Source organism: Ochlerotatus camptorhynchus, unplaced genomic scaffold, assembly GCF_037179485.1.
Source record: "Ochlerotatus camptorhynchus isolate MF236.1 unplaced genomic scaffold, CSIRO-AGI_Acam_v1.1 ptg000055l, whole genome shotgun sequence".
In the NCBI taxonomy this organism is placed as follows: domain Eukaryota; kingdom Metazoa; phylum Arthropoda; class Insecta; order Diptera; family Culicidae; genus Ochlerotatus; species Ochlerotatus camptorhynchus.
The window spans coordinates 1,682,614-1,710,008 of record NW_027040545.1 but is presented as its reverse complement, the minus strand read 5'-3'; the positions used below and the strand labels follow the sequence as shown (position 1 = coordinate 1,710,008).

Sequence of the window (27,395 nt, the reverse complement as noted above, 5' to 3'; positions counted from 1 at the left end):
ATTTTATCTCACGGAGCTTAACATCCCGTGACGTATGCCAAAGATGGTCCCATCGTTGTCGTATAGCACGTTTGACTTCCCTTATCGCGGCCATGGCTGGTATTTGGATATCAAGTGGAACGTTGTTTCTAGCTTCACCAGCAAGACGGTCTGCTATAATATTTCCTTTGATGCCTGCATGGCCGGGGATCCAGCAGAATTGGCCGTCTCTGGATTGGATTGCCGCCTCGATACTTTGGATAAATGAGTGTTTGGATCTACGCGTTTCCAGCGCAGATAAACAGATGGCAGAGTCCGTTGGAATGGTTATTTGTGTCTTGCGTGAAGTGTTGAGGGCGTAGGCTTCTGCTGAGAAGCCGCTGCAGCTTCTTGGCAGGGCGTCGGATTTGGTGACGCCTATTCCGAAAAGACCTGCGCCGACTGTATCGTCGCCTTTGGATCCGTCAGTGTATAGCAGGGTACGTCCTTGAAAAAGTCGCTCGGTTACCTCTTGTACTATAGGACGGACTTTTTCTGGGGGGTCCCCAGCCATAGTGAACTTTTTGACATCCCAGATGATCGTTGGTTTTGGGACATTCCATTCGCGGACTGTGTTCCTATGACGTTTGCAGATTTGGGGGAACATCTTCTACGGTAGCCCTAATGCTCGTCGGCAGCCTAAGAAAGACATAACCATCGATCGAATTCCAGTTCCACAAACAAAGCAACTTAAAGTTTTGGGAGTCTGGATTGGATTGGAACTTCAACTTCAAACTCACTGTACCCTGACTGCTAAAAACTGCACTACGAATCCGGACAATGGTTGGAGCAAAGTTACCTCGAGGAGCACGTCGTACACTGCTGCATGTAGGATCTATCTACGATCATCACGTCACGCCTCCTCTACGGAATGGGTCTAGTCAGCAGAGGAGGATACATGGTTAAAATACTATCCTAAACCTACAACCGGATGGTCAGACTCGCTGCCGGAGTTTTCGTTACCGTTCGACTTGCTGGTCCTACAGTTTTTAGCACGATTATCTTTTCGCCTTCTGGCGAAAACTAGCGATGCTTCCGAGCTTCCAGCAGAGCTTTTCACCGAAGAAACCAATTGGACACATAATGTTCATGTGATTTAGTGGTGGAATTTCCAATTCAAGAGACACATGTGAAAAGGGCATACACGCTTTTTGTAAACAAACATTTGTAGGCCCTTTTCTCGCCAACCGAGAGTCGCCCACGCAAACCAGCAATTTCATCGGAAAGGAGAAAGTTTCCCCTACCCGTTGATATTAAAGGTTTGCGTTGGTGTCATATGGGTGGCGAAAAAAGAGCATAAGAAGGTTTGTTTACAAAAAGCTTGTATGCCCTTTTCACATGTTGTGCTTGAATTATGGGATCACATGATTTTTTTGTGAAATTCACATGGATATTTTCACTGGTTATGTGATTTATTTTATGAGTGTTGAAATTCAAATTAAAAATGAACCACGTGAATATGGATGAAGTGTCGTTCAGATTTGCGGGGGTCCACGAAATATTAAAGTAGGGCAAGATGGGTCAGCTAGTACATTTATTAATGGTTCAATACAACCCCAATGATGTTTTTTTCAGACCAGCATTGTGGCTACATTGAGCCTGTTGATGTTGACAATCAAAACAATAAATAAATGAAGTAGATGACCTACCTTTCCCCACCTTACCCTACGCCGTATCATGAATTTCAAAATATTATATAATACGATCAACTTTGTTTTCGTTGTTATTTACTTGAACTCATTGAGCATCATAATTCCGGAGTAATTTTATCGTCAGTAGCAGTAACAGCATAAATTGACAGGCTTGAAATGTTTTTTAGGTTCTAGAACATAGATAATTTGTTACAGATTTTAAACTTAGACAGTTTTATGAAATTATTGATCTAATAAAATTAAATTTGAACGACAATAAATATTCAAGACGTCGGAATTGTTAGGAAAAGTTGAAGTGAAATCTGATGGTGCCATTCATCAGGTGAAAAGTAAAGAAAATTTAAGGGGGTAGTTCTGAATAGAATTACAAGCGAATCCTGGGTAGGATTCAAAGCAAATTTACAAGAGAATTCTGCGGAGGATTCAAAGGGACTTATGACTAAAGTTGCAAGAAAAGAATTGTAAGGAAAAAGTGAATTCTAACTTTGAATTTGTGAGGAATACTTCAAGGTTCTTATGAGTAGAATTTCAGGCGAAGAAGGAGAATCCAAAAAGAATTCTGGAAATAATGCAATGAAAATTCTTAGCATAATTCCCTTGAATTAAAAAAAATACGCAGGAAAATATCAAGTGAATTGCAAGGAAATTTCAACCAAAGTTTTGAGGTAATTCGGAGAGTTTTAAGACTGTTCCTGTAATATTTTTGTTTTTGAAAACTCAAATAAGAATTCCTAAGGTATTCTGAGGAGCATTTCTAATAATTTACGAGAAAATTCCTTAATAATTCTGAGCGGATTTCAGAGAGTATTCCGAAGATAATTCCAATATTAGAATACTTAGTGTATATTTAGGAGTGATTTTTCAGGAGAATTCTTGGTGGAATTTCTAGGTTGTACAGCGAGACGTATTTTAATAGAACTGTACGGTAAATCAACTTGTGTTTTATAAATGATTTCTAGAGTGTTATGGAGCAAACTGTAACAGAATACCAGAGAGAGTTCTAAGATCAGGGGCAGTAAAGGAGAGTTGACTGCAACTTTCGAGTCTATCAGCGCTTGTTGCAATGGTTCATGTTTCACTCAATTCTTTTATATAAAAATATCGAAACAGAAATTGTTTGTTCTAGATCCCTCGATAAAAAATGCCTGTAGTAGTCTCAAAATGCAGGAAACTGTCTTTCAAATCCCCGGTTATTTTGCCTTTTTCTAACTACATGCCCCCGGAAGTTACTTCCGATTTTATTTGAATGATTCTTCAGACTTGCCCGGGAGTTTATTTTTGTATTTATTCAAGAAGGCTCTTCCAGTTTTGTTCGGAAATTTATTTTCATCTCCAGTTTCATTAGAATGTTTCTAACGGTTTCTACCGGAAGATTTGTCCAAATGTTTATTTTGACTTTCCCAAGGAGATTCTTGTAATTTATACTGGAAGTGCTATTTGACTTCCCCCAGGAGTCCTACTGACTCACCCCAAAAGTGTCTTTTCACTTCATCCGGAAGATCTTTAAATTTTCTCTGAAGGTTTCGTCCGACTTGTTTACTTTTCCTGGATGTTAATCTCCAGACATATTCTGTCAGATTCCCCTGGATGCTTCTTCCAACTTTCCCTGGAAGTTTATGTGGATGTTTTGTGGAAGTTCTGTTAAACTACTCAAAACACAGCTTCCACTGTAAATTTCTCTTGATGTATTTCTCTTGATGTATTGATAGATTAAATGTCCCTGGTCCAGATGCTCTACTTACAGTGAAATTGTACATTTCTATTTAATTCCACTACCTTATTTGTTTATCCTTGATAGATACGTGTATTTCGATTACAATGTACAGACTTCCATCGCAACTTACCGAATATATATTAACCTAGGCACATTTTCACTTAGGAGCTAAGTAAACTTAAATCTTCTTAAAGCATATTTTTCAGCTGTTTTCCAGGAACTTGAACTATCTTCCCTGCAAATGGTAGGAAATTAGAATTCATCATCACGTCATTTATACAACCATCAATGACAGCCAAATCGGGTAACCAGCTCACCTACATTGGCCACATCCGACCATGCTCCGGGTACCTTCGAGGCAGTGATTAGGACCAAAATCCAACTGGGTCACATCAAATTACATCAGAATTTAAAAAAATATATATAGGGCATATCAAGTGTCCAAGACTAGAAAAGTTGCTTGAAATTTGATTTAAGAAAAAGGATCAGATCGCTCCATAGGTGGATAGATTCAGATTGTTGTAGATAATTAATCATTTTGTCAAGCTTGTGTATTCATGTTCCATCAGATGTCACTGCTGTTGTTTGCGGTGACATTTATCGGAAACTACGCATAATCTGTTTTACGTTAATTGTTCTCAGAGGACTGTGTAATGCAAAACTTGTCTGGTACCTCTATACATGCATTTATATTAATATTCGAAGTCCCTCCTTTTTTACACATTCTGCACACCAAATAGCTCACCCCTCACCGAATTTCCCACCGATTTTTATGAATAGGGCGAGGCAGAAAGTATCTTTTGTGCAGAATATGTAAAAAAGGAGGGACTTCGAATGTTAATCGGAATGCATATAAGAGGTACCAGACATGTTTTACAGTGACAGGTTCTCTATTTTGTAATCTGTGAAAGGGAAATCACAAATTGAGTGTCATCAAAATACATGGCATGTTGAGAGATTGAGGTCGTGAGAGAGACTTTTCTCTCTTAAATTTGATTTTTTGGCTCTCTGGGGACTGGTAGTAAAGCAGGTAAAACTGTATGGGAAAAAATCATTTTTATTCAATTAAAGCTTGTTTATCAATAATTTCCGGAAAAAAACTGAACGACTATGTCCCTGACTAATTTCTTTAGGTTGTCGTTCACTTTTTTTTGACCTGAATATGCACCGAAAGCGAATTATTCCCACTTCTCTCAATTTCTAATGGGGATTTTTATTACTTCGTACCAGCGGAACAGCGCCATCTCTGTGGAAAAAGCCGGACAATATGATTACTTAACGGTCACAGGGACAGTGTGCAAAACTATTTGTATATCAAGCGAAAACGTAGTCGCGTTTGACGCGAAGTGTTATGGTTATGAGATGCTCGATGACCCTGGAGGGATCGTTTTTGCTTACTGAGCAGAAAATCATGGGTTTAATCCCAAGCTCTCCGTCATGACTCTTAAAATTCATGATCACTAAACAAAATGAATATGTTCTTTCGATAGTCGGCTATCGAGAGATTAAATAAACAATACATACTTTTGATTGCATCGCCAACTTGAGGTGAATCCAAACCGAATACCCTACCCAACCCTCCAACTCCGTAGCACTTATGAGGGTGTCGCTAAGTCGCTGGCCTCTCGTTAAGTAAGTACTACATCAACATTTCCTTCCCTATCCCTACTTATGGTAAAGATGGGCGTGGCCGGGAAAAGCGACAGTCATGCTTCTGTTACTCTTGTTTAGATTGGAACCAATGTTTACTCCCCAGCATTATTCCTGGAAGTAGTCTAACTGAGAATTTCAGAAAAGACGTGAGTGTCGCTAGTATCCAATCTACGAAGTATATCATAACAACGCTAACGCTAACAGGGACAGTGTGCAGAACTGTCATGTAACTTTTGCATTTCATACTACGATTTTTTTAAATTTTAAATTGAACAACAATTTTCCGATATACAAGAACTGGTAAACGTGAAACGTAAATGTACTACCGTAGAACCCCGTTAATTTAAATAGCTAAATCGCAATCGAACGACCCTCATTTAGAATTTGCTTAACTGGTACCTCTACACAGGTGCGTAACGCCATTGGGCACCTGTATAGGAGTATTAGTTAAACAAATTCTAAATAAGTGCCATTTAATTGCAATTTTAGATATCCAAACTAACGAGGATCTACGATGTAGTCGAAAATTTGCATTAGGTATATATACAATTAAACTTTATCACCGTGCGATTTGCGTGATTTACGATGTATACATTATTACGCAATTTTGTAATAAGACATTTTGTATTTATTGTACCTATTTGTGTCAGAATAGAATGTCTCCGATTTGTATTGTACAAAACTAAACGACGAAAATAAGCACCAAACGATCCAGTTTCGTCACGTCAAACGCCAAGAAGAAAATTGCTTAAATGATAGCAGTTGTAATAGAAATTGAAAACCCTTAGATCGGATAACATGCTTTGTTAATTATTGCAACAAAACCGAAATGACTCGAATAGAATTAACTTGAATGGAAACAAGTGACCATTCAACCAACCTGATAATCACGATTGTTAAATTTATTGGTCTGATGTTCGAAAAATTATATACATACCAAATAACCTGTACATCAACTTAATATGTCGTTTTCTCTCTTTCCCCTCATAATCTAGGCCCCGTGGAAGAGGTCGCGGTCGAGGACGTGGAATACGTGGACGCTTCGCTGCAATAACCCAAAGCGCTTCAGCGGTACTAATTCGACAGGGTAAGTAGTGATTATTTTTGTCTTAGCTATGAATCGATTGAAGTGTGTCAGGTTTTGTTCCGGTGGAAACGTAATGTATGTTCATTCCCAACTATCACTCCATTCACAGGTGACACCGAAGCGGATGATGCTCTATCGCCTCCCGCCTTCGCTGGCGTGGGGTCATCTTCACCGATTCGCCGTGGTCGTGGCAGTAGAGGAGGCCGCGGTCGTGGACGTGGACGTGGTCGTGGTCGGGGTCGTGGTCGTGGTCGAGGCCGTGGAAGCCGTGGTGGCCGGGGTGGACGATCCAACTCTGCCAGTCCCCTCAAACCGGGAAGTCCCATGAAGTACACTCCCGGCTCGGAATTCAGTGCTTTCATGACGCCAGATGGAACTGTAAGTGATGCCTCAATGCAAATATATTTCTAATATCTTTCAAATGCATCGATTGTTGCAACGACTCTACGCCAAGGTTCGTCGACCTTACGTGTCCAATCTCCCATGTACAGTGACCTATACGATAATCGCTTTTGATTTGCGTACGCTTCCTTTCAGTATCTGCTATGAGCATATTACTGCTTCTACTTATTGCCAGCTACCTGCTAGGCGTACTAGTAAACAGAGAGCGCAAACTTAACGCAAATATTGTGCACTTATTACGAATCCTAGAGGCTTGCCTCCTATCCCTCGTGCTCTCTCGGGTGTGTGTCTATCTCTCACACTCTAATTTTGCTCGTTCTCTCTATCCACCCACCCATCCATCCATCCATGGTCCACCCAGTCTTGTTTCCACACCGGACGGGATGGATGATATGGTCCTCACCGCACCTTTACGAAACTGCTCGACTCTCGGGGTTGTTGGCGGCAAAGCATCGTCATTGTCGCTTTCGGACGCGCGGTGGTCCATATCAGCTCTGTTTGTGCAGCCCAGAGCCGGTAATGCGCGTGGAGAAAGAGAGGGAAGGCGTGTAGCGGTGGATTTGTTTTTTCGTCAGATCCGTCATTGCAGTTTTTGTTTTGCTCCGGATTTTCCGCTAGATGTGTCCGTCCGTGGTTCAGCTCAAACATCTCTCGTGTGTGGCGCGTGGCGGTTGGCGGGACAAACGTTCGGAGCCAAGCAAACTAGTTGCCGTCGTCCACTGTGTGGTTTCGACGCCCGTTGTACGTTGTAGCGCGCGCGACGCTGTGGAGTCCTTGCAGATGGACGCTCATCGTTGCGGAAGCTACAGGGTACAAAGCGTAGTTACCCAAATAAGCTCGCAAGACACGGTAGGGTAGTAGGTCCCTTTCTAGGAGTTTGGTCACTTTTTTATTTATTTTTTAAGTAGCTTACACAAAAGTAACTAGTTAGTCTATGTTTCTTTTTTGTGTCACACTTCAACAAATGTGTTAGCCATTAAATTGTACAGAGTTGCTACGACTTTATAGCTCCGTTTCGCGGATTATCAACGAAAACTAAACCGTTGTTATAATTGTATTTTTCAATAATCAATTCAAGTGTCATAACAAACATGTAAAATGTGTTGCTCAGTAAGTTCCCGATAAATATTATTTGCAGATTCTTATAGGTAACTATCATTAGATTTAATCTACTGATACTCAGCAAAATTAAAAAAGATTTTTCGCAGCGGGGAAAAAAGTAGGTCTTTAAGTGCATAGTGAAAGGTAATTGGAAGTTTCATCAATATTACTAGATCCTAACTATCTTGATTTTAAAACACTCCTAAAATTTTGAAAATCCCGTGGTATCCGAAAGTGAAGAATTGTCGTGAATAACACAAGCTGGTCTTCCGGAGAATCCGTAAAAATTACCAAGTTATTAAACTGATCCCAGAGCTCGGAAATTGGTTCGAAAACTAGTGATGCACCGAATAGTGCTATTCGGCGTTTACATTAAAATATTATCTGATATTCGGCCTTTTGTCAGTGGCCGACTGCCTCGTGAGAGTCTGAATGATTGAGAGGTAAACGAGTCACTGACAGCCGAGCCCTCAGTCAGTAGCTCAGACAGCACGTTTATTCTGCCGTGATGGTACCCAATACTTGTTTTGAATGACTGAGCGTACACGGTAAGAAAAAAATACCCAACGGCCAGTTCACTTTTACCTACTTTTGACTAGTTTGTCTCCTTTTCTCCTACTAATGTTGTCAAAAACGGAGGAGCAAAACCACCCAACAGGGGTAGTAAAGTGTGGGAACCCAACGTTGAGTATAATCATATTTACCTACTGTTGGGTACAACTAACTTACTTTTGGTTAAAAAGCCAGTGGAAAATTCCATACGAACTGCACACAAGTAAATGAAAATTACTTTGACCCGCTTTACCTACTTTTGGGTTCCTGCACTATAGTGCCGAGATGAATGAAAAGAACTTAATTTTGGGTACTTTTTTCTAACCGTGTACATTTTCTATGGAAAAATGACTCAATGACATGCGGTGTGAGCGAAGGCAAGCGGTGTGAGTCGCTTGTTCGTGAGTGACTGAATGTTTTTGTTGGCTCTTTCATTGCCTCGTCCTTTACTGTTTGGTACAAACGGCCTGCACAGAGCAATGGATTGAATAGTGTAGTGCTTTCATGTGGACCGTACACGATTGCTTTTATTGACAATAATCGTATTGTCAATACATTTTATATTGACGTCAATACATCGGTATTGACAATATTTCTGTATTCACATCATCAATATTATTGTCAATACTTGTAAGTATTGACAATATTTCTTACCGTGTGGGGTTCGCTTCACACTCAGCGTAAGCAGTCAATAATTATACGCTATGCGGAGTGAGATGAGAAAACGATGATAGAAATTTTCATCAAAATCTCATCGATTTTTTTGTTATGACAGAACGTGACAGTGTTGTGAACATCGCAATTACTAGCTCATTTATAGATATTATTGTTACTAGTATCTCGGAAATCTTAAAAATAGATTCACTCTTCCGATTACATACTTTTGCTTGCCTAAATAGCACACAGCATAGTCCAAATTTCGTGGCCGTAGAAGACAACAAGTCTAATTTACATTTTGTAGAAAGTCGACTTCTTGTGGTGGCGAACTTTATTCTATCGCTCCGGTCCACTCCTTCCTTCGGAGTCCAAAGTATGCACGATTCCCTGCCATCATAATGCGTCTGAATTTGTCTGTTGGTATCATTATCGGCGGTCATCAGTGATCCAAAATACACGAACTCGTCGACCAACACCTTCCAAAGCTATGTTAAACAGTAGATACGAAAGCTTATACCATTGTACCATTTTCGAAATTCACTAGGAGTCGTCAGCGTTCCCGAAATTTGGACAACGCACATCACTCGATTAATTATCGCCTTTACCAATCACGTCAGTTTATTTGGAAATGAGTGAAAGATTTGAATGTTGAGGCTGCTTCGCCATGATTCTCTGCGTCTGCTTCTGCTACGATGTCTTACCAGATTCCAGATTGTGGCCAACCCATCACCAATTACGTTCTCGTTATGGATCTACTGATATCGTTCTCTGATGACATCGACGATGGAGCTTAGCATTCGAGATAGAGTTGTGACGACATCAAGCATATTTGAAGATCTGCAGCTTGTTCACTGACGTATAAAAGAAAAGAAAATCCGGGTATTGGCTCGCTGACTAATCCTGTTAGATCTCCAAATATGATTCTTGCATCTATCAATACATGGTTCTACCAGCTGAAGCTATCTGGCTGCTAAAATATTTGAGAATTCGAGGCTATCAACTAACGGAGGGCCTTAGATAGCCTAGACAATTACGGCAAGCTATTATCTGCGTCGCATAACCTAACATTGAAAACCTAATTTATGAATTGTAAATTTTTCGAAAAAAATGAAATTGTAAATTTTTCCGCCAGTATTTAATTCCTATATAAATAAATTAAACTATTTTAGGCATTTATATTGTTCACAATAACAATAGTAACTATATCTCAGTACACAACATCCAAAACATGCGAAACGTTTTCAAAAATACATGAAAATCGATAAAAATTTAATATCACAGTAATAAGCCTTTTTGTGAATCTTTAAATGGTTAGACCCTTTTTGTTAAGCCGTTGTGCTTGTCATCATAAATTGTAGGCCCTTTGCTAAGCCTTTTCTTAACGTCAAATAAATCATCGGCCCTGCCTCAAGCAGTAGGGCCTAGCTTTGATTTGAAATTTTTCAATCATCGGCCCTTCTACGTCGCTAGGCTTATGAATGGAACCTCATCGAACGAAAAAAAATATATGTTAGGCCCGAGGTAGGCCGTTTTAGCATGAATGATTGGAAAAATTTCGTGGATCGGCCGTTTTTAAAATCAAGTTATTTTTAATGATTTTTATCGATAATGCGGAACATTCCTATACGACTGGTAGCTAATTACCAGTGCTACAGAATGGTATCAAAAATCGGTTTGTTTACATTTTGATCATAGGCCCTATTCAAATGTTACGCGAGAAATCAGGTTTGCAAAACTGATGCACAGTTAGAAAATGAGGTTACGTGACGCCACTGTCTTTAAGGTTGGAAATTTTCAAGATCTCCCTGGACGTAGAGTGTTGTTGTGCTAGTCACACAATATTCAAATTCATGCACTGGTGGGCATAGAAAGCTCTCATAACTGTGTAAGTGCTACAAAGAACACTAAGAGCCGACAAATCGGTCTCTTAAGAAAAACACAAGAAAAATAAGAAGAAGATAACTAACCGGATAGGATAGGATTATGCAGGACTCTGCAGGTTTAAGCCTCGTTCAGAAGATGACTTCGTGTAATGAACATTCAACCTGGTGAACAGTGTGCATTTCCGAACAAACACGTCAATCGCCGATTTCTTGCGAATAAAAGCTTAATCTCGAAATCTAACAACATAATCAGGCAGACGAATGATTCCTCTACCATTTGGTATGGTTTGTTTGTAAGATTGAGCTTTTATCAGCGAGAAATCGGTGTTTTTTTTCTAATAGTTTATTTGTTCGGCTCAAATTTCCAAAAGGACTCCACGGAGCCGAGAACCATTAAATAATTTAATCAGTGGCGTTTCCTTAACCTCAATCTACCTGTGCAACAACTCTCAAAACAAAAACAATCATCAAAATATTGCTTGCAATGGATAGATATCGAGTAAACTAGAAGATTAAGTGTATTTTTCAACCGATTCGAGTATGAAGATGGCATTAAATCTGGTTTTGAAAGTTGTTGAACAGGTAAAAAGTGAGGTTATGAGACGCCACTGAATTTAATAATTACATCAAAATCGAAAATTTACCAAAGTAAAAAATGTCGCAGGTATAAAAGGGAGATTGTTGCGCTGCCAGTGAAAGTTTTAATGCTCAAAATATATAAATTTGATGCTAAAAAATTACAGATATGGAATTGTTTTCACGGCGAATGTTACTAGCAGCTATAGTTAGTTACTATATTGTTAGTTTCCGGACTTTGAACATTCTCCTGATTTCTAGGTTATCGAGATATTCTGCGACGCTTTTCTCGATGCCAAATGTTTGTTGTTGTTCCTAATTTATAGAACTCATTTCAAATGAAATCTCAATAAATAGTTAGCATTTGTAACGGTATCGTTTTTTTTTTGGGTATTTCAATGTCGTATTTCGTAGTTATTTATGTTTCCGACAATATGCGGTCATATCAACTAATTTCTATTAAAATGGATAAAGTTTCCCAGTTTCTGTCGCAGTTACGTTTACCCAGATTTGGGTAAATGCATGTTTACCCATTTTTGGGTAGGTTCAGTTTTGACCGATCTGGGTGGATCCTAGTTTTGAAATAGCGTGTACACCAGCGTACGTACTCTCTTCCTCATTCAGTTGTTGTACTGGCTGCTTTCGATCCTTCCGCTGGCTGGGGGCAGGAATTCATCCGATGCCCCTCCGTCTTACAAAGGCAACATACATTTTTGTTCCCTTGATAGAATATGTTCCCCTTTCGATTGAGGAAATGCAGCGAGTATTTCCTCAGCACCAACATGGGACTTCTGGTCGTAGGTCGCAAACTCTCACGTACTGAACGGTGCCCCCCTGCAGGCGACATGCGAACCTCGACTGATTTGTGACTGATACGAATCCTCTGATTTGAACTTGATGAACATAGCTTTTCCTCCGCTATACGGTACACTGAGGCAAATGGACTTAAGCATTTCATAAGGCTCAACTTATGAACGACACATACGAATTTCATAAGCGTGACTTATGAAAGATTTTCGTCTAACATGAGGTAGCTCTTATACGCATTTAGCCATCTAATTTGCCCAAGCGTTGACAGACGAGTGGTGCAGACACAGGATCCGTAATCTCAACGTCCAGTCTGCTCCATTTTATTATTTTTTTTTTGTCGATAAGGCAAATCAATGAAATTCATACCAATTTCTCGTGGCTAAAATTCATAAGTGGTTCTTATGGAAGTCTTACGTTCGTTTGCATCAGTGCATGTAACCATCATCTGATTGAGATCTGCGTTCATCGATTTCACGAAATTCGCAATTTCTTCCATTGATGGTTTCAGTGAGCCATGCGTGAAGCTGAATATTATCGTCAGTTTTATTTCCACCGACATCTCCACTAGTTGTTTGCTTCCAACGGGGTAACGGCGCCGGTGGTGTAGTGTTAAGCGTTATTGCCTCTCACCCCAAAAGGCCTGGGCTCAATCGCAGTCGGCGCCGCCGGGATTTTCTGAGGGATATAATCTCTGATCACGCCTTCCTTCGGAAGAGAAGTAAAGCCGTTGCTCCCCGGTTCATGAGTTGATGGGTCGATAAGTAGGACCCCACACCTGGGAGCAGCCTTCTTGGCGTCGGTAGCATTGGTACGGAAAACAAATCAAGGACAAAAAAAATAATAGCAAAAATAATATCCATAAATGTAGAGAAAACGCCAAAAATATAAAAAATTCCGTACCAAGATGGTCCAATGTCCACCATAATGCTTGATAAACCCTTGAATTTATTATTTGTATTGGATTCTCCGAGAAGAACAATGTCGAAAAGATGAAATCCTTGCAAAAATTCAGAGCAGAATTCATCAAATCGACCTGACAATGGAGAGAAATGAAGAGTTCAGTATGCCCGAAGCCGCTCGTGTTTGAGCCTTAACGTTCATTGGCTGCATAATCTATTTGGATTGGAGATATCGTTAAGAGTAAATAAACCCCTGCAAGAAACGACCTTCGGGAAGGTGTGCCTGATCAACGAAGTGAATTGTAATGGCAACAACGGAGTCATCCAATACGAGTTTCTTTAAAGCGAACACAGGAATTGATAGTATACCATCAGTTCACTTGTCACTTGTCGAGTCGAGACCAGCAGCAGCAGTTGTACCAACAATCAATACGAAACTAACGATTTTAAATTGCCTCACTACTTGACTAGCCTATTGGTCCCAAGCAAACGATTAACGTACCCCATTCCAGTAGAAATTCTAGTACTCTACTATGTTTGTTTTGATTCGCTATGAAAGTTTGACAGATAACATGAGGGGCTCGTGGATTTTCTTATATTTCGAGGGGTGCATCGATTAGCTTGGGACCGAAGAGAGTACCAGAGCTGAGCCAAGAAGTTGAGCACCTCTCTTCGGGACCTTCTGGTCTTAGAGTTACCTCTATGGTTGTACCGTACCCCTCGGGGTGGATCACGCGATGTGTAGAAGCTAATTTCCACCTCGCTCCATTTCATCAATCGGAAAGGAAATGTATGTTATGATGGGAATTAACACATGTGCTTCTTAAACGCAACAACAAATCGAAGAAGAGAGCGGTAGCAGTACTCCCTAATACAAAAAAATACCATACCCGAACGATAACTCTCATGATAGAGCTATTCCGGAGATGCATCGTTGGACAATAACGATAAGGATACAGAGGAAGCGGTTGAGCTACTTTAAAATGAACGTGACGTTCCCGGAGGCCGAGAAGAACGCCGCCTGTTTTCAAGCATCGCAATGACGCTTTTAAATTTTACTGTGCAATACAATGCAATGAAAGTTCGATGGATCTGGAACACCGGTAGAGTGCTGCTGTGCAACTGTTCGCGGATGGATTCTGGAATCGTTGGCCTTTACTAATTGTAAGACTTGCACTCGAAAAATGTCAAACTCTATCGAATGCATTCCCAATCTTTGGCACTGTACATCCTTGTTTTTATCTACCTAGTGTTGGTCATTTGATCATCGCCTACGATGCTATATAATGTTAATTGTAATTTATTTAGTTTAACGGAATACTGGTGGATGAACCCTTTATCAGGACAAGCCTATGTGCTATGTGTCATATTTGAATAGTTGCTCAATTTGCTTCAATACTTCCGTTGACGGTACTACTAGCTCATGCTTATCACGCACAGGATGGAGTGGTCGGTGGTGTGAAAGGATGAGGAACGACCCGCCACGGCGCAAGCTGACAGTTGCTTATAAGATTTGTCAACAGGAGGAAAGAGTTACAGCTGTGTCAGCAATAAGACCACCCGCTTGCTCTTTCTTCTTTAACCCGTGCTGTAATTTATGAAGTATCCCTTGTATGCTTAAAGTCATTTATTGATGGCCTTGTTGTCACTCTCATCAAAGCAACCGCTAGACAATATAGATAATGATTGCACCGCGCTTGCTTTGATTTCCGTCGACTCCCGAGCACTTTTGCAACCGATTTCTCCAAGATTGAGACTGCAAAATGTAAGTACAATGCTCTACAACTGCAAAATGATTGAGAGAACGAAAACAGCAAGCCAAAATCGACGCATACTCGACGTACTCTCACCACCAGCAGGGGAATTTTCTTCCAAAGAGCAACCATATCGTCAGTCGATTCGATACCCGTTCTTTATCGTCTGTGTGACTTTCGGTACGCGGCAAGGCAAACCCGAAATGAGCAGTTAGTCGTCTCGGGCTCGGCGAAGCTAGCAGCGTCCGCCATGCATTTCAGCTGCTGCGACAGTGGAACAGGTTTTTCCAAAAATGGTTCACCTGAGTTCGACAGGCATGTAAATATTCGGTTTGCGATTCCGTTTCCAGGAGTTCTAGTAGGCCTGCTTCGATGACGCGAAGCCATTTTCCTGCAGATATTTTTATTTTCTGGTTTCTTACTGTAACGTTTTAAGGCATGCAATGTGCTGCATCAATTTATTGCTCTTCATGAGTGTTACGATTATTCTTTGCCAATCGTCATAATTTGCTTCGCTTTCGCGGAGTCAGTGGAACGAACACATACAACTCTGCCTGCTTCGCGGGGTGTTCCTCATGGCCATCTTTGGTTGTGTGTTGTATAAATGTGCGATAATAATACCAACATGTGAACGAGCCATACTGAATGAATTAGAGTGAGTGAGTTAGCAAGCTAGTATAAAAATGCTTTGCTGCGCGCGAGTTTTCAAGAAATCGTCAAGCATCGGACATGCCGCGATAAATTAGCAAAACCTCGCCGCTCTGATGCTTTGATGATAGAGCAAAAGCAATAATAATGCGTTGTAGGGTAGGGTAGTCATCAGCTCCGACAATCAGAAATAATATGGTGACAAGCTACCCACAAGCAAAGACGGCTCTCGCACACACCATCACACTCAGCTTGTTCTACATTCACTAGCATGCACTGACTGAGGGAATTTAGGGGAAAAATATTACTTTAAATGTGTGATGGTTTTAAAATTGTAAAGCAAAACAAGTTTTATTTTCTGACATTAAAAAAAAACATTGGAAAATTATTCCAAACTATGACTATTGATTACCCCAGTGTGCCTTATTTTTGCCTTCAACTGTATTGATGCCGCGTTGCATTTCCATGCCAATGTCGGACCAAGTTCCCAGACTGCAGTAGGCCAGATAACTGCTGAGCAATAGGGTGTGTGAAATTATCATTGCACTTGAGTATACACTTTGTTTCCCCTCTCTTTGTGAGCAGTGTTTCATAACACACATGAAAACATGCTAGTATACCTACCATTTTAGCCTGATTTTGGTTTCCATACAATGAATCATAATTATCTCTTGAGAGCTCTCAGGCCAACAGCCAACGTTGCCTCACTTTTGACCGTCAGTGTAACCCGCCTTGTGTACATTCTCCCTCATGACTTGCTTCGATCTTTGATGCTCTGCGCACTCTTCTGGCTGTCTTTGACTGTTGCAGGTTTGAGTGATGCAGGAAAGTATAATATAACACAAGCAAGCGCATCGTTTAGGTCATCATCATCATCATCATCGTTGCTTGTCGTATACCGACAGACAGACAGACATTCGGAAAACTGAACCGAGTAAAAAATGAACAAAATATAGGCACAACATACTTGTATAGCGCGAGAGAGAGCCCTCATTAACCGCACGCTCCTCTGCTTCCTGCTTCCTGCCTGCTTCGTGAATCACCCACCTATTCGACGACCTTTCGATCGAGTGTTTGCGGTGTGGTATGTGCTTCCAGGAGCGAGGAAGAAGCAATAAGCAGAAAACCAGTCGAACCCCTTTCTTTTCGCTCGCTCACTTTTCTATATAGGGGTATCCGTTTTTGTTCGATGGATAACGAAAAATTTATCGGAACTTCCGATGACGATGGGTGACACTGACGAATCGACAACCGGACGGGCGTCGATCGAAGCAGGCTGAGTAATAGGTTGTCGTATGCTCTTTTTTTTTTTCCTGTCAACTATATAGCAAGCTATGGGTGGTGGATGGGGGCGCCTGCACACATGGCTTCTCACATGTTGTTTCTCTTTTGTTTTATTCATGTTACACATTGTGGTGGTGTGTCCTATCGTTCATGAAGAGTTAATTTTTTTTTTGTTCTAATTTCCCGGCTCCGTCCGTGGTGTCGTGATCGACGATGGTGTTCGATTTGTCATCCTTCCAGCTCACCATTTACACCTCAGATACCTACTTAAATAATACATTTACAATCTACATTCTGAGGCAGTGTTGATGAACATCTGCGAAATTTCACCTTGCAGTTTCTCTGATATTTTGAAGATTTGAACAACTCTGATCTGGAAGTCCTCGTACATCATTTGTCGCAGAAAGGATGTGGTCACTTTTGTGTAACTAAATTCAGTCTTACTCAAGTTGCTGCAACTTGTGTCAGAAGTAGTGTAGCATTCTTCAAGACCAAATCTTAGTCTACAATACTATGATAAAACCAAAATTGCTTCTTGGGTGGTTCGCTTTCTCGGGAAATCGGTATTTTGTTTACACAAGGCATGTCACATATATACATTTTTTACTAAAAAACAGTCATTGTCAGCAAGGAAAACCTTTCTGGGAAATTGTTCGTAGTAAACTTTCAGAAGAAGTTGGGATATGCTCCTGAAAAAAGGCGAAAACAATCACCCGGGAAAAGTCTTAACACACTTCCAGGGTATGCCAGTTAGACTTCTGAGGGCAGCCGGTAGAGAGTTATAGGATAATTTGGAAGATTCGTCCAGAAGAGGTAAAAAAAAACCTTCCGTCGAAATTAAAGGGAAAGCCATAGTGAAGTGACCTCTGAAAAAATTCCAGTAGAAACTTCCGAATAGAATGTTGAAAGGAGGTTGCAAGAGAATTCGAAAGATTCTTAACTTAAATCGTAGATTTGGATATCAGATATAGTGGGCTTGTTATGGAGCGGGTCCCGTTATCATTGCCGTAGCTAATGGAGGTGCATAGGGGGCCGGACCCCCTCCAGAATGATCTAGGTAAGGAACAATGAGATATCTCATTGAGCTTATCTCTTCCGCAATCCACTGGATTTTAATTGACTGTGGTAGTCAGGTTTCCCAGAGTTTCTCGTAATGACGATCTTTCTGTACTGTTGAATACTAATTTTAATCAAAACCGTCCTTTTTCCTCAACCACCAGGACATTCACCGGCGGAGACTGCAACTGTCGACGCCCCTCACCGCCAGCAATAACAACTCCTCCGGGCTGCAAGTGTTCGAAGAGGACACCCGAATGAGTGGAGATTTCAACTTTACCACTCCGATGCGGCTCATTAGTACCGGTGGTCCCGGAGGTTTCAACGAGGAATCCCAAAGTTCGTACCTCAGCAGTGCCAGCGTAACGCAGGACAACAGTACCATACCAACGATCCTGACGACCACCACTGGCAGCTCTCGGAAACCGAAGGCCAAGATGGAAGTGGTGGATGTTAATGGGTGAGTAGGAAGATGAAGTGACGTTTGTGTCAGTACTTAATATTATTTCCTGCAAACGAATAGGCGGACGGAATTCTCCGTAGAGATGTTGGCAGAGTACGAGTGGCCCCTACCGACGGCAGCTAATCCCCGAGGTGGTGGCGATAGTTTCATGATCCAAGAGCAGATCGCTGAATATCTGGGAGTGAAGAGCTTCAAGCGGAAATACCCGGATCTGATGCGACGACCTGTGGAAATGGAGGAACGTAATTACATTATGGAACGGGGTCTCGCATCGGAAAAAATGTGTGATTTAGGTCTGACCGCGGTGTACGCATCGGAAATTCTGGACATCATGTGCAACGATTATCCGGAAAAGTACGAAGAGTACAAACGGTACCAGCGAGAAAAGCATTACCGCGATCGACAAAAGTACCTGCAAAAGTCTTCGGCGGCGGCTGCAATCTCCATCGATGGTCTTGACCGGAGCCAGATGCTCAAGGACAAAGCCATCCAGTCGGCCGCCAACTGGAATATCAGCATGAATAAAGAGTAAGTTTCCTTAGTAATTAAATATTAGGCTGGTATACCAACCACAACGTTCTACTTTTAGACGGAAGGAAACCCGCCGGTCTTGTATGGATCTCCAAACGTATGTGGTGCAAATACCCCGGATGCAACGGTTGCAAACCGAGCCTGCCGGCCCGGAGAAGCACTACCCGGTTGCGCTGGTGCCAGGTCAATTCTCGGAATACTATCGTCCGTACACGCCGGAGGAGTTGGCGTAAGTATCGAAGTGGATTTCAATTTTCAATGATGGCATATTTCTAACAAATGGAACTCTTCTACAGTTGTTATCCAATCAATACCGCGCTGTTGAATCCGTTCCAGCTACAAGAAATTTTACACTCGGATCGATATCGCAAGCTACTGGCAGAAGTGGCCTCGGAGAGCGACGGCAGCAGCACTAGTGGTAGTAGCAGTGATGATGATGATTCGAGCAGTGACAGCGACGACAGCGATGATGGAAGCGAATCTGATTCAGATACAGTTTCTGGAAGCAGCTCGGTGGATTCTGATGTAAGTATCGGTCGATATATCGGCGGTTAGGGAACCATTTTCTGAATCTTTTAAATTCGATTGCAGTCATCTGACTTACCACTGATTAGAACACCGAGTACTAAATCAACTCTAAATTGCACTGCTACCAACAGCAGGTTCAGACCGCCTCCTCCGAAAACGAATGCAACACCCTCGTTATCGGGCACATCCTCCAAATCCGAGGAGGAAGCAAGCAAACCTAAAATGAATCCGTATCTATGCGCGATCTGCCTGGGACCGCAGAACAAAAATCAACACCACAAACCGGAACGATTCATTCGCTGTTCAATCTGCAGGCGAAGAGGTATGCGCTATTTTGGACCCTAATTCCTTTTATAACCGATCAAATTTACGACTACGAACCATTATTATTTCAGCACATCCATCCTGCATCGACATGTCGGCAAAGATGTTCAAGCGTGCCTCGGAGTACCCGTGGCAATGTTCCGAGTGCAAGTCCTGCCAAAAATGCCACCGCCGGCAGAATGCGTCTATTGCCACGGCTGACAGTCCAATCGCAGCCACCGCGGCTACCACCACCACCGCCACCACAACAACCACGACCACGACCACCGCCAACCGGAAGATGGTCTTTTGTGATCAGTGCGACCGGGGATTCCACCTGACCTGCATTGGACTGCGCAATGTTCCCGATGGTAAGTTGTTTAGCTTCAGACTATAATATCCATCAGAAATTGGGATGTTGTTTTGGGGAAAGGTATAAATGAAGGAGCATTTGATAAATAGATAACGGACATGTTTTAGGTTAGTAATAATATGCTACGAGAGGGAGGTGATGGTCTAAAATTGATCACAAATATTCTACGTTGTTTATAAATAGTCGCATTATGCTGCCGTTGTACAACAGATCTTATAAATTACCACTCAGTATGTTCTGCTGTTTTGTAGTTTTACTTAATAATTCTTCATCGTCCATCAAACGGTCGATGCCATTTTTTTGTTAGAACAGAAATTAATCGATGGAGTTCTAAGAGACACATAAAGCACTTGTTTTTAAGGCTACCGTAAAAGATTCTTCTGTGACTACGATTGTTTTATCGATATCGAGTAATATAACTTGTTTTCTGGGCTGTTACACTACCGATGGACGCATAATTGTCCCATCCTCAGAGTCATACAGTTCCATAGTCTTGAATTTTTGTCATAGTTCAGATTTAAATTTGTTTCCTTTCTTTTAAGCTCTAAAAAAAAGTCAGTGTTTGAAAGTTTGTCCAAATCCTGAAATTTATATCCATTTCTATTTCCGAAATCTTACCAGTGTCTCAACATCCTATAATCTTGATACTTTTTTTCCAGCGCTTAAAATCGGAACAATTTTTATAAATCCTTGAATGTCCAACATTCAGGGAAAATGTTAGTCTAGAAATCATCTTAGTCCGTGATCTCGTAAAATTTTCCGCTGGTTTTCAGCTTAGGTCAAGCATTTTTTTTAAATTAATAAATTGAAAAGTTTTCTAGATTCCAGGCACTGCCTATAATCGCATATCAGTCCCATATGCAATTTCGAGATAGCAACATTTCTTCCATAATAATGTAGTAAAACTACGGACTTTGAAAAATGTGAAAACAACATCAAGTCAGTGTGTCCCATCGAGCAAAGTGATCGCATATCAGTTCCATCCTGAATTTCAATCGTCGAGAGGTCAAGTTACTGTTCTCAGGATGTTACCCTACTAGCTCGTGTAAGTGATCGCATAAATGTTATGTGATTTCAGATGAATTCCATTAATTTTAATTATGGTTGAAAATCATGTGCGTTTCCAATGGAAGCTATGTATTTACATGAAAACTACATGAAGCTACATCGGTATTGCATCTTATGTAATGGGACAACTCGTTTGGCTGTTTTTTAATAACTTTTCAATGCAGTATAACGAATCTAAGGGTCATTAGCAAACACTTCCATTGAAAAACTCAGGTTTGACAGGAACGCAAATAGGACCGACTTGCGATGAGCGGCAGTGCTTAACTTGACTGCTCGAATAGATAGCAGCGTAGAAGGTTATACTGCAGATCGGCAAGACCTGTTATGTCGCTATTCGCATAACAGTCCCATGTTCTATTCACATAGCACTGTTAAGCGAATAGCGGAAGTGTTGGATGGAGAACAGTTCCATTCAGAATTCACTTACCCGTATGAAACTGGTTTTAGTTTTGGTTTTAGTGGGACTTAAATCGTAACGGGCATTCTTCCAAAACCGAAGGAAACTGCACTGGCACGTACATTCTAAGACACAACCTTATATTTTTTAAATATTCGAAGTTTTTCAGTACCGAATAGTTTTTTAAGGCATTGCTAAATTTGCTAAATAGTCGAATTTGCGCGAAACTCGTCAGGGGTTAATTAGGCCTCGTCCATATGTCAGAGGCTTTATGAATCAGCTTATGAGTAGAAGGAAGAGTCAGTTCTAGATTTTTATCACGTAAATTTAACAATTTAGGTTTATGGATTAAGTTATGTTAATAAGGTTAAGAGATCTTATGAGTCAACTGAAGAGGACTACTAGGTTGAGTTCATAAAAAAGGCTGTAAAACAGCTGTGAACTGAACTTATATTCAAAGATATTATTGATCAACCCCAGATCTCATGGATTAGCATCAAAGATATTATGGTTAATTTCAACCGAGGAGTCAACCAAAAAAGGTCTTTTATTTGAACTAATCGTTTGTGGTTGAATACTGCTTTTGGCATCCGCTCTAAATAACCAGCCCACTGTTGTCCGCCGTGTGCGCATACTGTTTCGTTCTAATCAATAGCGATTAAATATAATTTTGTTTTCACAGGTCGATGGCACTGCACGGTCTGTTCTATATGTAATCGCTGCGGAGCGCGCAGCCCCGAGGGCCACCCGAATCCGTATCTAACGCAGCAGCAACGGGATAATCTAGCCATGGTTGCCAACTGGACGCACGAGTACGACACCAACGAGCTCACGCGGATACGAGAACATGTCCTGACGCTGTGCGTCCCCTGCGTTAGGCTGCGGAAGCAACAGGAGGAGGAACGGTTGCAACAGTCATCATTGTCGACGGAAACCGGGAAAGCTCCCAGCGGGACGGAAGCCACCATCGGTTCCGGTGGTAACAGTAGTAGTAATGCTCACAGCAACAACATTAACCACACCGGCAGCAGCAGCAGCAGTAGAAGTAGCATTAGTAATAATAGTAATATTAACAATAGCACCTCTGAATCAGCAAAAACCGGAACGAGGGAACCAACGCCGGCGAAAAATACCGGTGCTCCCCCTCCGAAGGTGCCGTCGACATCAGCCGCTTCTGTGAAATGATGAGTGAGCAATCTGGTAAGGATCAATTAAAGACTTTTTGTTTTTAGTTCGACATCGGGGCTTTGTCCAGCTGCAAGGCAAACAATCGTTTCGTGTAGAGTTCAAATCGAATTAATTTGTACAAAAACAAATTTTAAATAAGAAAAAGTACATTGAGTAAAAGTAAGGGATTTGTTACGTCGTTTATCTAGGTTCGTATGTGTAATTAAGGAAAGCTGTGTCTTTTTTATGTTTCGATTCCGTTCATTATTCGTTCATTCTTTTAGCGCCGACGGGAGAGTGATGGTTTATTTTGGTGGATAAATGATGTACTTTTTTCCATTGGGAATGGAATCGTTTCGCTTAGTTCCGTTTTCGGGAACTGTGCACCCCACTATAGATGTGAAATCTCCCGCTGTCGCCCTCTTGAAATTGGAAACTACTTTACAATGTTGCTTATCTTGAGCAGTGTGGTGAAAAGTTCTTTGTGAACTTTTCAAAGTCCAAATCTGTGGTGCCAACTGGAAGCATTGATTCGCCATCGGACCAATAGCACTAACCTTTTCTACTTCTGATTTCCTTCTGTTTTCCTTTGTTTACTTCTTTGGAATCGAATTTCGGAGAGAAAGTCAACAAAATTTACGAGAAACAGAAACTGATGTACAGATCGAGTAGGGTATAAGGTTCTAAAAATTCTCCCCTCCCGCTTGCATTGTCTATGCTGTGACAAGGCATGTAAAAAGAAAAGGAAAAACATGCTTAAACATAGTACTTGTGTTAGGAAAAGGAATAACAATGGAAACAATCTCATCGAATCTACTTTTGTAGGTAAGCTGATATGCGCTAACTACTGAACATTTACAATACATAAATACTGAAAATAGTTTAGTTATTCTATTCTAATAGAATTAGAAGAGAGCAGCGACACAAGAATACATTTTCGTTTAGTTCTGGAACCGTTCGTCAAATACATTATTTGCTTCTGTGGGAAAATGGACCGATTTCGGTTTGCATGCAGTGTTAGTAGGAGTGCAGAGTATGTTTTTTCGCATTGCAAAAAAAAAAATAGTTGGAGAAAGAGAATATTCGGCACACAAGCGATAGGTGGTCTATTATTTTTAATTTTTTTTTTAATTGTAAAAAATCGAAGAAATTCTTCACCGAAAAGTACTATCCGTAAGCATTAACTGTTAATATTGAAAACAAATCGTAAGAAGCTAGGCATAAGTAACCATAGGAGCATAAAAAGAGCCTTGTAAATATATTAACGCATAAAGAATCAACAGTTAGGCTAATAACAGGAAACCTTAAGCAAAAGATTAAATGAGAAATCCTTCTTCTAACAAGTATTAAAACAATTTGGTGAGAGGTAGACTTTCTTCATCTTCGGCGGTGTGAATGGCGAGCCACGAAGAGATAGCATTTTCATAATTGATCAAGAGAATGATAGTCGTTAGAATAGGGAAAAAAAATTCTGTCGCTTGTCGGATTGTAGTTTTCGAGAAATTATAATTCTGGAAAGGACAAAATGAAACTTCACACATACACACACACACACAAGACAGATTATATATAAAAACACATCCCAACAAAACACTACTTATTTCTAGAAAGTTGAGGTTTGGGCAGAAGACAAAATTGGCAAACCTGACAAACGGATTAACTCTGTTACTTTTCGGTTTGTGTATTTTTTTCATGTTTTTTGGGAAAAAGAATATAATTTTGTTGTTAGTAATGAGCCGATGGGAGTGTAACAGCAAGATATGTGAAAGCTATAGGAAAGAGTGAAGTAAAACAAAAGAATATGAACAAAATACAGATGAATAATAAGCGTTAGCTTGTAATTTATTAAATTGAATATTCTTTTAACAAATAAATTTTTACAAAAACTTCTTTCAGGTTAATGAACGTGCGGAAAGAAAGCCATATATTGTTTTGAACATCTTCAACTATACGTCGTCTTGGATTTAAAAATAATTATCGAATGACGGATCAACCATCTTTAACAGAATTAACTTCGGAGCTCTTTCGATATTGACAATGGCAATGGCTACTAGAGACTTGCAAATGGTAAACTCTATTACTCTAGGTAATTATTTGATTGGAAACTTGTTTTCAAGTGGTGCAAAGTACCAAAGTGAACTATCCTGGGCCGGTACTTGCTTTTGCTTTGATCTCAGGTCAAATTCCCATCGACTTGTTGAGGTTCCAATCCAGCATTTAATTTCCGCCATTTCATAGTGTTTGGACGCCATATGCTCGAATGGTCATAAATAATACGCCATGATTTTTTTGTCTCCCCATGAAAGTTCAAAATGTTGTTACTTTTCGGTATGTTCATCAAATTTTATGATTTTCGTCAATCCCCTGGGCATTGGCAAAATCTTGTGGTAGTTTGATTAGGCTACCAGGTCTCAGGGCTGATCTGGATCTTTATCTCATTGGAAAGATTCACACTAATGTTGCCAGATCAGTGATGATGTGGACCAAAAGTGCATGTGAACCCGTGTGTAATAGCATTTATCAAGTAAATCACTACCATACATATTTGTTTTTGTTGTGAATTGATAATAAATGATTAAGTACAGCATTTTATAATTTTAGGGAAAATGTCCCTAGGCATTGGCATAACCTTGAGGATTGCTTAACTGCATCCAGATCCCAGGTCTGTATCTTTACATTTTGAAAGATGCATACTAGTGATTGTTGGAATTTAACTACAAACCAAAATTAAATAATTGTGTAGTTTAGAATTATGATTTTAACTATGAATTGACTCTGAATTTAACTATAGATAATTGAGTCTAATGGCTGCAAAAAAAAATTGGTTCAACACTTTTGGAATGCGACATCACGCAGGTACTACCTTTGAATTTGACTTGATCGAGTGGCGTTTTTCTTTTCTTTAGATCAAGACGATGCAGTTTTGAAGAAGACAACGATCATAAATCACAGGAAAGAAAAAAGTTGGTCGCCGATATATCAAGAGATCGGGCCGTTCCTTGAATTTCTGGAAAGAGATGGCAAATAACAGAACACAATTTCAAAACGCCACCTACAAACTGTATGATACAATGGTTGAATCTGAGTACGAAGCGATCGATGGAACAGTGTCAGACGATAGCAGCAGCGATGGCCTCAATCCAACGAAATTCGAGGGATTCCCTGATAAGGAAATAAACGCCATGATGGGAGCGCCAACAACAACATCACGGTATAGTCAGGCATCATAAACAATCAGGTAATTTCTTACTAATTTTACCTATATTTTACTTATATTCGAATTAACCACCTTAAGTTACAGCTATCTATGAATCGACACACGCCCCCCCCCCCCTCTCTTGTCTCTTCGCTTATGGCAGCTAATTAATTATTGTGTTTACATTTGTGCGGATTCGCTAGCGCTAGTGTACTATAGTCAACTAGCACGAATTTCAGTAGCTCCTGAAATCTCATGCTGGGTAGACGCTGATGTCCTGTTTACATTATGCTGGCTACATTGTTGCATAGTGCTAGTACACTAGTGCTAGCAAATCCGCACAAATGTAAACACCACATTAATGTTGAGATGGGTTTTCGCCGATACGTTACCCTACCGGTGATGTCACTGTGGCTCGCCCTGTTTCACATTCGTGGATTACACAGAATTTATTTTAACTGCTGGTAAAGATGCTGTGATGGCACCCCCCTGTATACTGGTATAGCATGTACGGTGCATAAAAGCATCATGGCCACGGAATTGTCTCCGGTTTTGAACGTTTCCTTAATCCGGCTTTCGATGTTCGTTAATGGTGTTTGCCAGCATTTGTCTCCATGTCAGTGGACCTTGGCCACTGGGGGGAGATCTTTGTTGGCAGCCGTGCGGAGGAGTCTGTTCCCCTCGTCGAGGAGGAAGATCCCTTGATTTCCGGATGTCTTCGAGATGAAAGCAGCGGCTTTGGCTGCGATAGCTGCGGTTATACGGAAGCGGAAAGACAGGATGCCTGCGTCGATGCATGCAGTATGCCAGAGACAATCCGGACGTAGGTGTTGTAGACTGATGCTAACGTAGCTAAAAGCTTATCCGTTGCGATGCAGGTCATCTCCAACCCGTATAGAAGGCGACTGTCGATAATTGCACTCGCCACGTGAAAACGAATGCTGCGGTTGTTCAATCTATTCTGTCGGGAAATGGTCCGGATGAGATTCACTCGGCTGCGGCAATTTTTCTTGACTTTACTGAAATGCTGTTCAAAGTTGAGGAATCGGTCAACGAGAACTCCCAGAACTCGGACGGTCTTCTTCAGAGGTATGGACTGGTCGTCGATTTTGATCGGTGGTCCGCTAATTCTGTGTCGAGAAGGGCAGGCATGGCACCTGATGCTTTTAGAGGCTGATAATTCAAAGCCTACTGAGTGGGCCCACCTGGCGACGGCGGAGACTGCCGCTTGAACTCTCATCCTTGTACGTGGGTCCGGTGGTGACGATGAGGATGTCATCGGCGTAGACGAACACATATATGTTTTTCGGTAGTTGACGGAAGACTCCGTTCATCGCCACGGCGATAACCGATCCTTGTGGGACACCCATTTCCTCGGGGAAAAGCCGGGATTTGGTGTTGCCGATAGCGACTCGGAATGTGCGGTTGGACAAGAAGTTCTGGATGAAGTGAACGATGGGTCCGTTATTACGCTTCATAACATTTGGGTCACCCCTTTCTGACATATTACGATTATACCATTATGGTAAAGATCAAGATGGCCATGATTGAAGAAAATTTTCTGCACTTTGACAGCACAAGCAAATCTCTTCTGATTACAATTCAAGACCAACAATTGAAATG

General features: G+C 41.0%; 1 protein-coding gene across 7 annotated transcripts in view; it reads left to right on the top strand.

Annotated features, from left to right (window-relative positions):
- e(y)3 (enhancer of yellow 3) overlaps window positions 1–24,462 on the top strand; it is a 37,251-nt gene extending 12,789 nt beyond the window's left edge. For all 7 annotated transcript variants that reach the window (XM_065239404.1, XM_065239399.1, XM_065239403.1 and 4 more), the window contains exons 3-11: window positions 6,033–6,124; window positions 6,234–6,502; window positions 17,911–18,206; window positions 18,270–18,737; window positions 18,799–18,969; window positions 19,037–19,265; window positions 19,332–19,590; window positions 19,664–19,942; window positions 22,092–24,462. In XM_065239404.1, coding sequence (XP_065095476.1) covers window positions 6,033–6,124; window positions 6,234–6,502; window positions 17,911–18,206; window positions 18,270–18,737; window positions 18,799–18,969; window positions 19,037–19,265; window positions 19,332–19,590; window positions 19,664–19,942; window positions 22,092–22,594 — 2,566 coding nt within the window. In that variant the 3' untranslated portion in view covers window positions 22,595–24,462. The remainder of the gene's footprint in view (window positions 1–6,032; window positions 6,125–6,233; window positions 6,503–17,910; window positions 18,207–18,269; window positions 18,738–18,798; window positions 18,970–19,036; window positions 19,266–19,331; window positions 19,591–19,663; window positions 19,943–22,091) is intronic.
- Window positions 24,463–27,395: the final 2,933 nt, after the last annotated feature.